This window comes from Cinclus cinclus, chromosome 5 (assembly GCF_963662255.1).
Source record: "Cinclus cinclus chromosome 5, bCinCin1.1, whole genome shotgun sequence".
NCBI lineage: Eukaryota > Metazoa > Chordata > Aves > Passeriformes > Cinclidae > Cinclus > Cinclus cinclus.
The window spans coordinates 72,930,729-72,944,349 of record NC_085050.1 but is presented as its reverse complement, the minus strand read 5'-3'; the positions used below and the strand labels follow the sequence as shown (position 1 = coordinate 72,944,349).

Genomic DNA, 13,621 nt, shown 5'->3' with positions numbered 1-13,621 from the left:
TGCCAGAGCTCCACAGTGGTGAGGCAGTGCTCTCTCCTGTGCTGGGTGGCCACAAGTTTGGTAGCCTCTTGTCTAGGCTGTAATGGGCTTGCTGTCAAAATGTTGTAGGAACTGGGTTTTTAATTACTGAAATCTTGTGAGTAATGTGAAGAAGGACCATAAGTTTGGGGGCAGGATGGCAAAGCAGGGTGAAAAAAGGAATCCTTGGGTGTGTTTGGGGCAGAGTAGAAGATCTTTCCAGCAGACTCTTTGGCAAACAGCTATTTTTAACTCTCCCTTTGCAAAGCAAATATTAACTCTCAGCCATGTGCAGCCACTGGCTTTGTGTGCTCTGGAGAGGGGCGAGCTGCATCAGCTACAGCAGAGGAACAGGGAATGAGTTCTTGTGGCCCTTTGAGCTGATATCGGCCCACTATCACCGCAGACCAAACAGGATCAAGTTAACATGCTCCAGGCTCCAATATTTGTGTCACCTGGTGCTGTACCCTCTGTGGCATGCTTGGAATGGATTGTTTGCAAAAAACAAACAGTGAGCAGAGAAGTAAAGCTCTCTGATTCCCAGTAGCACAGGCGGGGTGTGTTCCGCAGGCTGGGATGGGAGCTGGAAGCAGGAAGCAGAGGAAGAACAGGACAAAGTGGTCCCCTCAAAGGGCAAGCACTGCTCTGCACCTGCACTGGCATTGCTGACCCGGGTGCACCTGGGTCCTTCCTTGCCTTGCCTGGTTGCTGTGGGCTGTAAGCACCAGGAGGGAAAGGCAGGAAGAGGCATTGGTGATGGATTGGTGCAGGCTGAGGACCAGCTGGCTTTGGCCTGTCCTGCAGCTGCTCTTCTCCCTGCCCAGAGGTTCGGTCCATATGCTGCCAGTGTGTACCTGAGAGCTGATTTTGGTGCTGCCTCTCTGCTTGCTCATCACAGCTTCTCCACATCTGTTTTCCAGCCCTCTGTTTGTCAAACCTTGGGGCAGGAATTGTCCGTGATGAGGTGTTTGTACCGAGCCTCTAAAAGAGGGACCTGATACGGCTCAAAGCATTACCCACAGCAAACACAGGTTAGTTCATGTCTTGTAGGTATGAAGAGGGGTGGAGAAAACTTATTGTTAGTTTTGCCTCTTGTTACAGAAAAGATCCTGGGTGCTTCTTGAAGGCCTGAATTCCAAGCTGCATCACAGGCCCATCCTTCTTTGTGCATTAGTTGAAAGAAGACTTGATTTTCCCTGCCCCTTCCCCTTTTAAATGTAGAAATCTCTGTGGGAGCCTAACAGTTTTGTGCTTAAGAAGGTGGAAAATTATCTTAAGAGCTAAGCCTTCTTTCCTCCACTGGCTTAGGAATTTAGAGTCACCAAGAAGAGTCAGATGCAAACGAATCCAGGCATGTGTCCTTATCTCTTGGAGCCGAAGCCAGCAATCTGTTTTCCATTCACTTCTTGCCACTTTTTGCTGAGGGGCTGGCTGCTGAGATTAACCTTGCTCCCAGGGCAGGAAACGATCAGGAAGGAAATGGAAAGGTGTGGAAGTGTTGGAGACTGCAGGGCAGTCCTAGGAATGACCTTGAATCCTCACCACTTGTCAGAACTCGTGTCCCTCCTGCACAGATCCCTCTGGCACATCTGCAGCTGGATTGTAGCTTTGGTGCCACAGTCACTGTACCATCTGTACCACTTGCACTCACATGGATGTTCATTTACATGTTCAGGCTGAGGGGGGGAGGGAAAAAATGCCTTCTTTTGCTTGTGTTAAAGAACAGATTTACTTTGAAGTACTGCAAGGGTTTCAGAGCACTGCTAACCCTTCAAAACTGTCGAGTTTACCTTGTTCTTCCACTGAATAAATTTCAGCCTCTCAAGGTGAAGTCATTCAGTATGAACCTGGTCCGATTACCCGCAATAAATTAGTCTGCACACTACTATGGTTTGTACTTGGGAGCAGAAATGTTACTGTAGAACAATGCAGAACACTATGAGAAAAAAAATGCCTTCCTTGCTTAGCTTCAGCACAAAACAATAACTAATTTGGAAACTCTTTCCTTAGCTCAGAGTAAATGGCAATAGCTGAATTCTCTCCAGATGCCTGTATGCACAGGGATGGGGAAATCCAGCAGAGACATGGCTCCAGGGGGAGACCTTTGACTTAACTATTTCTTGATTGAATTGTCTTAACTGCTCTGTCACGCTGACACAGAGGCTGGCGACAATGGGGAGGAATTTCTGTCTGCTGCATGTCACTGCCCCCAAATTGTGACACGGCATTAAGGGGAGCAGCATAACCTCTGGAGACATTCAGCAGCTCTGCAACTTTGTTTTTGGGTTTGAGAACCATCTCTGAACTCCACAGGGGATTAAAAATCTCCAACACAAAGGCCACATCAATTCAGCAACTCAGCAAGTTTTCTGAGTGAGCCAAAATATGAGTGTGCCCTGCTTCTGCACTGGGTGCAATGCATGACTGGTCTGGTGTGGCTCTGCTACACATCATAGTGGACAGGTAAATGAAACATCCCAGTCTTCCCAATTTGGAGTTCCAGCGTGGGCACTGAAAAGTGACTGAAACCTTGGCTGTTGAATTTGCAATGAATGCAGTCAGATTCTCTGGTTTAACCCTTTCCCTCACGTTGCACTGGTGTTAATGGCCTTGTGAAGAGATGAGCCCTAGATTCAACAGAAACACATCTTTCTACTGGAAAGGATGGAAGTGGTTCCAGTAAAATACTTGAAAACAAGAGGTCTAAAGCAGAGAACATTTTCCTGTAATGCTGCTCCTGGGAAAGTCAGGGACTCCTTGCATCAGAGAAACCTCCCTCTCTCTATTCCTTCATGGGGCAAAATTTCTTCCTCTTTCACCCTGTCGGTTCCTATAAAATCTTTTTCAGCAGCTCAGGAATTCTGAACAGCCACCTCCAGCAGTTCATTTCTGGTGCTTCTCTTCCCATCATTTTAACACCTGACACAAAAAGGGCTGTAGTTTGTCATTGCAATTGCTGCTGCTTCTGTCAACACCCTGCCATGGTGGCTTGCTGTTTCTTCCAGGGCATCTCCAGGTGTCCCCCAGGAATTGTCCTAACCTGCTGCATGGCTCTGCTCTCACCTGTGCAACTGCATGTAGCGTGCACACATCTTTGCTGGATTGCTCCTCTTTTTTGTTGAAAAACTCAAGCAAGTAAGTTTGCAGCTTAGGAATCACATGTACCATTCATCAGAGAAAGAACACAAAGATGGAATAATCCATCTTAAGAGCTGCAGAGAATTTGTTGTTGCAAAAGCTCCTAGAAGAAAGGGAAGAGAGGGATAAATAAAGAAAACTTCTTTAGAATGATCAAGAAAGGCTCTCAGTTAGCCAGTGTTCTCCTATAGTAAGCTACAGTAACCATAGTGAGCCAAACAAAAGACAGTAAGTCTTATGTATCCTTGGTGATCTGCTCAAGCAACTTCTTGCTTTTACAGTAAGCCAAAAATGAGGGGAACACATGGGTCTGAAGTCTCCTGCAGGATCTATTGAGTGACTGGAATCCTCTTCTAATGCAAGAAAATGGTCTGGAATGTTCATGCAAAGCAGGACCAGGGGTGGCCTTTGGGATTTTCAGCAAAGGGCAGGGGGCATGTAAGGCTTTACTGCAGAAAAGACAACAGCAGGACTGGAGTTTGCAGCAGCCCAAGGAGACTGTGGAGGCTTTTGAAGTTGGGTGTCTTTTAGGAGAGGCCAGCTCAGCAGGGAGATCCTTGTCCTCTGCTTCCTAAAGAAACTGAAAAATTGGCTAGATGGGTTTGTAGTAAACAGGAGAATGGAAGAGGTGTGTGGGACACGCTGGAATTGTGGAAGTTTGATGGGATTTCACTAGAAGTAGGAACCATCCTGTGGATGGGTGGTGGAACGCGCTCTGGAAAGGGATACTTGGCTGTTGCGTTGTTCCTAATTGGCATGGACTCTCCCCAGGGGCAGGGCCTGGGAGCTAGGGATTTGCAGAGACATCTGGAGTAAGAGCCAAGCATCATCACCATCACAGGGCAGTGACACATGAATTAGACAGCACAGAGCAAGGTAGAACAATTGTGTCCATCTCTAGGTGGGAAAATGAGGGGTGGAAAACAAGAGTCTTTATGCTATTGACATGTTTTGCTGTACAGATGCTCCTGATGATTTCAAGGAAAAGGGGTCTTTCTCCCTTCCTGGTACTGCCTGGACTCTGTTCACAGCACCTGTAGTAGGACCAGCCATTGAACCCAGTCCCAAAGTTTCCAAGCCAGACTGATTTTCAGGTATTCCTCCACCCCATTCTTGCCAGAGTCACCTCTCATAACTTGACCTGGCAGAGCAGTTGGCCTAATTCAGCCAAAAGGAAAAAAAAACTTCAATCCCTGGCCAGCTCCCACTGGCTCCTCCTGCTCCTGATGGATGAGTGACAATCATTACACCCACAAGGTTTGCTGGCTGCATTTCACCTTGTTTATCTGAGCTTAACTAAACCATAAGAGGTCTTGTTGGCTATTGACTGACCCCTTGCACTAGGTCCTGTAGCTTATGGCCATCACATTTTTGCCACAAGTGATTACTGAAGGTGATTTTGGCAATGCTGTGGCTGCTCCACTTGCACACTGAAAACAACAGACTGCATTGCTGGCCTGTGCCCTGGCTGAGTGACAGCGCTGAGATCCACGGGAGATTTGGGGAAGAGTGGGAAACTTCTCACTTGGGATCAGGTGCACAGGGTGAGTCAGGCTGTTCAGAGCAGGGAAGCACAGGCAGAAGTGGTCCCCACCTGGTGTTTCTTGGCTGCTGTGGCCTGCACACTGCACACACATCTCCCATCCTCGACTCCGTGCCTCCAGCACGTCCTATCCTGGACTCTGTGCACCCTCGTGCAGTGAAGCAGGTGTTCATTTAAACAGGTTACCTCCATGTTGGGGTTTGTTTGCTTTGTTGATAATTGTTACACTGTGATAGAGCTTTGTGTTTATAGTGCAGCTTGTTTTGTTTGAATCACTCAATCCTTCCCATGAAATGTCACCACTCCTTAAACACAAATATTTTCAGAGGCATGCAAAGAGGAAGAATGGACATGGAGCGTCTGAGCTTTGTTTTGAGACACAAGGCCTTGTTTCTGGACTTTTGATGGAATCTTATGAGTCTTTTTGCCTTTTTTTGCTTCTCTGAGCAATAGTAGCAGGTCCCAGGCCTGTTGTGAATGTTTGCTCCCAGGAACTTTCAGGCATTTATATGCAGGTAACCCCAGCTGGATAGATGACAGATGAGAATGCTAACAGGCTATTAATAGATGAGAGAACTGTGTCAACAATAAAATGTAAGTCCACATGTCCATTTGTATTCTTTCTGAGTTCATAAGTAATACAGGTTTGATGCTGCCATCAAAAGCTTCCAAAGGCAGAATGCAGGTCTGGTTTTAGGTCTTGTTCTTGCACAGTTTAAGTACACAAGAGCAAAGCAAGTCACAGCCTCTGGAGTAACTTGCAGATGACTCTACTTGTGCCAACAAACTTTTCCTTAAAAGCATCCTTTACTCTGGTACTGTGGCTGGCTGCTTGGCCTTGCAGGCTGCAGTTTAAGAGCCCTTGGTGTAGAGATAAGCTGGAATGCATCAGGATTTGAAGAAAGATTTCTTTCACAGCAGTTAATAACATTATCAGCATTATCAGAAGTATTGCAGGGTTTAGTCTTCCCTGAAAGTGTTTGATTTCACATTATTTATGAAGGTGAATATGGAAGAATTCAAATGTCCATTTTCACTGAAACAGGAGAAAAAGAAAGGTTTAGCCCATGTAGTTGCAAAGAAAGCCTTAAAACAGTGTTCCCGTGAAGTGAAAAACCTCAGATATATGATTACAATTAGAACTGTTAGATGATAAAGCACAGACCATGATTCTGATGAATTTTTTAAGGTTAGGGTTTGTCCAGGCACAAGTTAATACGAATGCTTCTGGTGAGTATCGCAGCCTTTGAAGTAGCTGGTATTTGTTACAGAACGTATTTTTCCAAGCAGGACTTTTCTCCAGTATAGGTGCTGTAACATTAAACATAAACAAACAGAGAATCCCTTCTGTGGACTCTATCACAAGTTAATCTAACCCCTAGTATCCCACTATTGTATTTCATTGAAATGATACCCACCTGTTCTGCTTTACAGCAGCAATAAACTGCAGCAATACTGCATTTTTCAGTTGTTATTTATTTATACTGGCAGCAAGGGCTAATGTTTCATCTCTCACCCTTCCTGGTAATTGTGATACAAGGCTCTTTATGAGAAGGCTCATTCCTGTGGTTTTATCCATTCTTAAGAAGAAAAGAAAAAACTCATTCATCAGTGGAATGACTTCCTGGTAAGATGAATGACAGGTTTTTACCTCCCTTTGTAGGGGGTTTGGAGAATTTATTGGCTGATGTTCGGGGAAGTCAGATTTTACATTTCAGAACGTACCTGAGCTGGAATTCCTTGGTTTAGAGGAACAAGCCAGCTTTGCCTGTGAGAAATCACCATTCAACACTGAAACTAATGCCCTGGTAAAAACCTGGCCAGTGTGTCTGCATGTGCTGAGTTACATGTCTGGGGCACGGCTCAATTACACACTGCTTGGCATGACTTGAAATAAAAGCGACTTCCAGAAGTATGCGTGCAATTTCACCGCTCCGAAAATCGCAGCCCTGCAAAGAGCTGTCCTCCCTGCCTGGATCCCAGGCAGACTCCAACCCAGACACAGCCCTTCGTGTCAGCAGCGTGTCTGGGAAGGTGAGTGCCTGAAGGAGGCAGCTATACTGCTGTGCCAGGAGATGTTTCACAGCAGTGTGGTCCCGTGACCTCTGTAACACAGGTCACAGCCTCTGCTGAGCCGGGGCTGCAGGGTGCTTTGAATCGCTGTTTTTGTGGTGGCAAGCTGTGCAGTCACAGTAATGATCAGTTGTACTTGGAGCCGGTGGCACTCCCGAGTCTCCTGGAACTCAGGATTTGCAGTGCCTAGAGAGTGCATTAGTGCACAAGGCTGCAATTCAGAGATCCTGGGCCAGATTTTCTTGTCCTCTGCCTTGTCACTGACTTCTTTCTGGGCTTGATATATTTCTGCTGGCACACGGATGGGAAGTGACTACACCGTGTACCTGATGGGCCACACAGAGCAAAGGGAGGTGCCCTAGGACTCTGCTTCTAGCCTTGCCACTACACAGCCTGGAGCAGACTGCTTGCTTTCTCACAAAATTCAAATAATCAACTACTTTCTTTATATCCCTAGCTGAAAAACCCTGCAGAGATGCTGCACTTCAGTAACTACCTGCACCTGAGTGCTCCTGTTCTTCTGCCGGCCAATAAGAAAGAAGTTGTTGCTCATCAGGCATCTGGATCCCGAAGGGGAGCTTGAACAAAAAAAAACCAAAAATCATATCCAAGCTCTTCTAATCTTGGCTTTGCCCTTGGGCTGGTGCCTGGGTGCTCTTATCAAGTGGCATTCGTTCGTTCCACGGCTGTTTTGCTGGCATTTAGTGTTTCCAAATACCAAAGACTTTTCAGGCTTATTCTAAACTGTGCTTCTTGGCAGAACTCATCTGGCTGCTGATTCCAAACTCCCATCCATATGAAACATAGGGGTGGCAAGCACAGACCTTTGAGTGAGCTGGCTGGAAAAGGGAGACCAGGTGTTTTTTAATCCACGAGCAGAGTTTGGGGCTGGTAGATCAATTCATTTAACAGGAACACATGCTCAACTCTGCAGGTGAAAGCCAAACCATGTCAGGCACATCTCACTTCTCCCCTCTCTCCTGTGCAGATTGAAGAGGGAGGGAAGGCAGATTCCCTGCCTTCCAAGCTGCAGGCTGGTGATGAAGTGGTGAACATCAATGAGGTGGAGCTGAGCAGCTCCAGGAGAGAGGCCATCTCCCTGGTGAAAGGCTCCTACAAGAAGCTGAAGCTTGTCGTCCGCAGGTAGGCAAGAGCCACAATCATTCCCTGCCTTCCTCCTGCCCCACAGGCCACCCAGCCATGCCCCTCACTTCTCCAGCTGGAGGCCCATGGCTTGGCCTAATCGTAGTACAAGCCTTGTTTTGAGCACACAGGCATGAGCCCAAGGGTAAATGCTTGTTCTTTTCAGCCAATATTTCTAGGACTCCTTTGTCATCGATATGTCCAAGCATGTGAAACACCCAGTTCTCTTGCCCTGCTTCCCTGCCACATGACGCCCCAGGATCCCTGTTCTGTGATGTTCAAGCAGTCCCACCTTCCTCCCAAGCGCCTGGGGCTACCTGTTAAGGGGTGACAGTTCTGTACACAGCTCTTGCTTCATTTGCTGCATGTTGTCAGCATTGCTGTGGCAGCAGAAACATTTCCACTGGCTTCAGCAAGATTTGGAGCTGTTTGGTGTTCTGCAGGTAAGTGATAGAGGATTTTAAGTCAAAGAGGTTTGGGTCTGGAATTTGTGCCATTTGTTTTTTTAAAACCTTAATAGAAATGATACCTCTGTGTCTTTTGCTGCGGCCATGTCCAGTTGCTTTCTGTGCCAAGTAAGTGATAACTGGTATCACTGTATGGAGTGCTCTGTCCTCAGTCTCCACACTTAGCCAAAAAGGAATCTGGGTAAAGATCAGCATTAGTCAAGCAAAAGGTGTCATTTTGGGTTGCTAAACTGGAACAACTGAATAACATTTGAGTGGTGGTGCCTGAGCTGGGCAGGTATGACCAGCTCAGACACCCTCCTGCTCTCTGGGCTGTGCTTTGTGCTTTTGCTGACTCTATTTGGTTGTTTAAATAAAACCTCTTTAGGTAACCTTACAGCAATTTCTGAATATTCATATACACAGCTGTTACATTGTTTGTGCAGCCATTGGGAGAGGGTTTTCAAAAGGAGTTCATTGCAATTTGAGTGTTTTCTAAAAATACACGGTTGTTACTTTAAACCCATGTAGACTGTAATCCAACTGTACTGACTGAACAAAATATTGAATTCAAGCTAACTTAGCAAAACTGTGGAAACAGAACCTGTTTGTTATGTAATCCAACAGTTTCTCCCATTTTTTATATTCCCAAGACCTTTCCACCTTGTTTTCTTTTTTTCCTCTTTAAAGAGCATGCGAGCGGTTTTGATGCTTTTCTGGTTTGGATTACTATAGTGAACATGAAGAAAATCTGGGTGGGAGTCTTTCATGGCTTCATTCATCACCACTAGAAGGATCAAGCACATTAACTTGTAGAGGTATTACATTCACATACCATCCCCTTGCCAAGGTACTTCGAGTCCTTTGTGCACATTTAAAGCTCAGTGATAATCCATAAATTTAGAACTGGAAAATTGCAATTAAGAGCTAAGAGCCCAGTCTTCAGGTAATTTGACCCAGTCCCAGCTGACTCTGCAGTGCTGGCATGAAGGCAGCAAAACTCAGAAAATGTGGGGTCCTGACTGCTCTGTGGGCAGTGGGTCATAAGTTTCTCTGAATTCTCTCCATCGCCAGAGTTGGCCAGACTCGGCACACTGGTCAGGGTAGAAGAAGAGATTTTTGTCTCCAGTTCTATAGGGTAAGAAGGGATAAAATAAGGATTCCAGAGGACAGTGGTGAGAAAAGAGGAAAGAGGTGCAAGGTGATGACCTTGACCCCAAACAGAATGAATTTAGCCATTAAACCTGGTAAAGGCATCACTAACCTGCTTCCCACATGGGGTTGTGTTTGTTTCCTTGGAGAAGATGATATTTTCAGTACTACATCATCTGAAAATAAATTATTTTTGAAATGCTTGTGATACTGATTTTTGTAAACTTGCCATAATGACTGAATTGAAACAGATCAGGGCTGCTTGCTGCAAGTACCAGCAGTTTGAAAACTTCCTGGCCTCTTTCTGACCTGAATTTTTCATCAGTGCTCTCAGTATTCACAGCAACGCTTCCTTATGGAGTGGCACAAACTCCCACAGACATGGACTTCACTCCTCAAAAGTCATATACAAACAACAGCAAAGCCTGCTTGGTGTATGTGGTTCTGGTTCTTTGCAGAGCATATTCCAGGTCAGCATGGTTCTCAAGGTTTAGCTGTTTGTTTTTCAAATGAAAACCTCTGAAGTCCTCTGTAACACTGTGGTGGTGACACCAAATATCACACCAGATGGAAAGCACACATTTTTAAAATCAGATGTATTGTGTCATAGCCCACACAGCATACTCAGATTGCTGTTTAATCTTGGTTTTTATTTCAGCACAAAGGTAAGCCTTTAGTACTTAAAGGGTGAGCCTCTCTGTGTGTTACTGAGCAAAAGATGTTACAACACCTTGCAGGTCTGCAGACAGGCTCATGCAATGATGTGTTGTTTCCCTTGGAATGTCAGAACTGATGTGTCATCATCAGTCTTCATCAACTCCAGCTTGTTTGATCAGTGTAATAGAGGGAAAAAGTGAGAATCGTTTCAATTAAGGGAATGTGAAGGCAAAATCAGGAAAAATTCAGGGCGAGAAGAAAGGCTAGGAGGCTAAAAAAAATAACAGTAAGGTAAATTATCTATCTCACAGGGATATTTAATATTAATAAAAACCAATGGTTTAAATTAAATGACCAGCACCAGAGTATTTAGGACATGAGGACCATAGTCTGCCTCTCACTCCTGTGTAAATATCCTGCTCCAGGGAGGAACTTGCAGGAGGAGAGACATAAAGCTGTGAATTTATACACTTTCTGCTTCCTTGCTCACAGACTTATAGTAGGGCAGAGGCAGAGAAGGACCTAATGAGTAAATCCTGTGCCTATTCCCTAAGAGGATCCTAATTTGGGAGATAAATGTTGGACAGGTTTCATGGATGCTCTCTAGCTGCATTTCATTTGTCTCGTCCTCAGCTCAGAAGCCCACAGAAGTGACAGTTTTCAAAGGTTCCGTTTTCTCTGCTTCTTTAGCACAGCTACTCACATCTCCCTTGTTTCAAAGGCTGTTCCCAAAGCCAGGTCCTGCCTCTCTGCCCACTCCTCACTTGTTTTGCCCATTCAATTCCAGTACAATGGACTCAGATATGTGTATGTTTGCTCATTCCTGTACACCTCAGGCCCGCAACTGGTGTGCTCTGAGGGACCTTGCTGACATTCACACTCCCTTGTGCTGAGGGGAGAAGCAGCTGGAGTAGGAGCTGCTCTGCAGCCCAGGGGTGACTCAGTGTGCCCAAATCTCTGCTGGTGACACATGTCTCTCACCTGGCTATGAGCACAACCAGTTTCATCAGGCCTGAGGAATTCACAGGCTGATGCTGGGAAGGTCGATTTGCTCAGGGTTTGCCCATTTGGAACAGTGGGTGTGAATCACAATGGAAACTGGAGAGACCAGTTTGATGGATTCTGTAGCGGAAGGCTGGTCTACCGTCCTCAGCAAACCTCCTTACAGCGGTTTTGATACTCAGTTGATCTTTAACCAGGTGGAAGAAAAGCTGTTTGAAAGCTACAGCTACAAAAGAAGTGAGACTTAGCTCGTTTTTTGTGAAATACATCATTTTTTTCCAACCTGGTTTCTTTCTGCTGCTTCTTCTCCAACTGCAGTATCCAAGCAGAGTGGGATGCAATTTAAAAAAGACCCTTTTCAGTGGTATCAGGCTGATCTAATTGTGTTGTGCATGCCCTCATCAGCTGAAGATAAGGCTCAAGCATGGGCATGGCCTGTGTGCTTTACAGCCCCCCTCCCCCCTCCCCCCCCCCCACCCCCCAAGTAAAGTGGCCTGGAGCAGTTGCCAAAAATAGGCTTTTGCACAGGTCAGTGGGCAGGAATGGCTGCAGGAGCATCACACTGTTTACATGGCTGGACATGCAGCGTGTCCCTAACAGCAGCAATTAGGGCAGCCAGGCGTGGTGGCACGGGGCCCGCAGGGGACAAGTCCCACACACCCTTTCCAGGGCAGACATGCCTGAGCCAAGGCCTCCCCAAGCCACTCCTCAGCAGGGCAGGCAGAGGACACAGCACGTGGAGTTGTTCTTGTTGAGGGGACAGCGCGCTGTGCAGGGTTCCAGCCGCGGGCTGGGTTAATTAATGCAAAGCTCTATTAAAAATTGCTGGTGGAACAGCAATGGAAAATGCTCTGCACAGAATTACCAGGGGTTTAGGCCCTTGCTCTGCCCATACCGATGTGCTAGGGCCCTGCACATCTATTCCAGGCTGTTGCTTTTGGAGCTCAGGCCAGCACAGACTGGGATGTGAAGGCCTCTCATGGTGACACTTGTGTTTGCAGAGCCAGTGAGACTGGACAGAGCTTTAATCTCAAACTACCTGTGATTGACAGCAAAGCTGCTTACTCTAAGATCCACATGTGTGCTCTTAGCATATATGCAGTCATTCTGACACCAGCAACTGCAAGAAGCCTCTTCAAGTATTATTTATGTGGTATAACAATATTTCAGCAAAGATTAGTATTCAGGGTGGTTGATTTTCTGTTTTCAGTGGTAGGGGCTTGTGTCTGCCTCAGCCTTAGCAGTGCCTGCAATTCTTTTCCTTCTCAAAGAACCTCAGACTAAAAATACAAGTCAAATAAAGGACAAGCGGAGATAGAAAAAATCCTCCTTTTCCTGTTGTGCTAAAAAACTGTACAAAAAGGAAGGATTAAGCTTATCCTTGGCTATGACCATAATCTGCATGTTTATTTTCATGCTTCCCTACAGATCTCCCTGCACCACTTGGGTCATTTGGGTTATTCTCTTGGTACATCCCTGTCCCTGGGCCCCCTTGCCTGAACGATGAGACCTGGGGGAGATGCTGGGAGCAGAAGGTGCTGGGCTGCATGGGCCTCCCGGGGCCAGAGCTGTATTTTTCAGACAGATCTGGTTCTAATCAACTGATCTAAATACCTCGGTGGCAAGATCAGGAATTAAACCCAGACATCCTGAATACTTGTACTTATGCCAGAGCTACAGAGTTGTTCTTGGTTTGGTTTTACTATAACTAAGGCTTTAGGAAAGAATACAGGAGGAAAGTCTTCCTCTCCACCTGATGAATGAGCCTGTGGAGGTGTCGAAGGGTGGGAGGAAGATGTCAGTACAGCTGACATCTGCGGCTCAGAGCTGATTCAAGCCCATGGAAATCAATGGAAAGATTCCCACAGACTCCAAAGGCTTCGGCTCAGACCCTCACTGAGCAGTGATTTCCCTCATTGACCAGGAGAAAATGGGCTATTCCTGGAGAGAGGGGAAGCTGCTGGCATTTTTACAAAAAGACAAGTGCCAACACAATTCTTCAAAGAAGTCTGTCGACTAATCCTTTCCTCTTATGACACTAATGTAATTTTGTACCGCATTTGACAGCATGCCAAAAAATTGCATCAAATAAATCCAAGTTTTGTGAATGAAATTAATTAGAATTGGCATTGGCCCACACCCCGCTCCGCAGCAGTGCAGGAGCTCCTTCCCAAAGAGCTGCTCTGCAATGTGGTTGGGTTTTGTTCAGTGGTGATGACTGGGGGACAGGCAGAAAGGAAGGCTTCATGCACATGGAATGTGCAAGACTGACAGCTTAGAGGCTGAAGCTGGCACTGGAGGGCTGGCAGGGTGGTCTGTGTCTAGCACTGTTTTATGTTTGTTGTGAACCCCTCCTCAGCTCTGTGGCGTGCCCCTGCTTATGTCCCCTTGTGTCTCAGCTCTTTCAAAGTGCATCTTTTTAATGCTAAAAAAAAATGAGCCTTTGGTT

At 46.2% G+C, this 13,621-nt stretch overlaps 1 protein-coding gene across 1 annotated transcript in view; it reads left to right on the top strand.

Annotated features, from left to right (window-relative positions):
* The window catches only part of SHROOM3 (shroom family member 3), a 110,631-nt gene that overhangs the window by 25,021 nt on the left and 71,989 nt on the right, over window positions 1-13,621 (top strand). Inside the window, exon 2 of the mRNA XM_062494055.1 lies at window positions 7,761-7,915. Within this exon, the coding sequence (XP_062350039.1) occupies window positions 7,761-7,915 (155 nt within the window). The remainder of the gene's footprint in view (window positions 1-7,760; window positions 7,916-13,621) is intronic.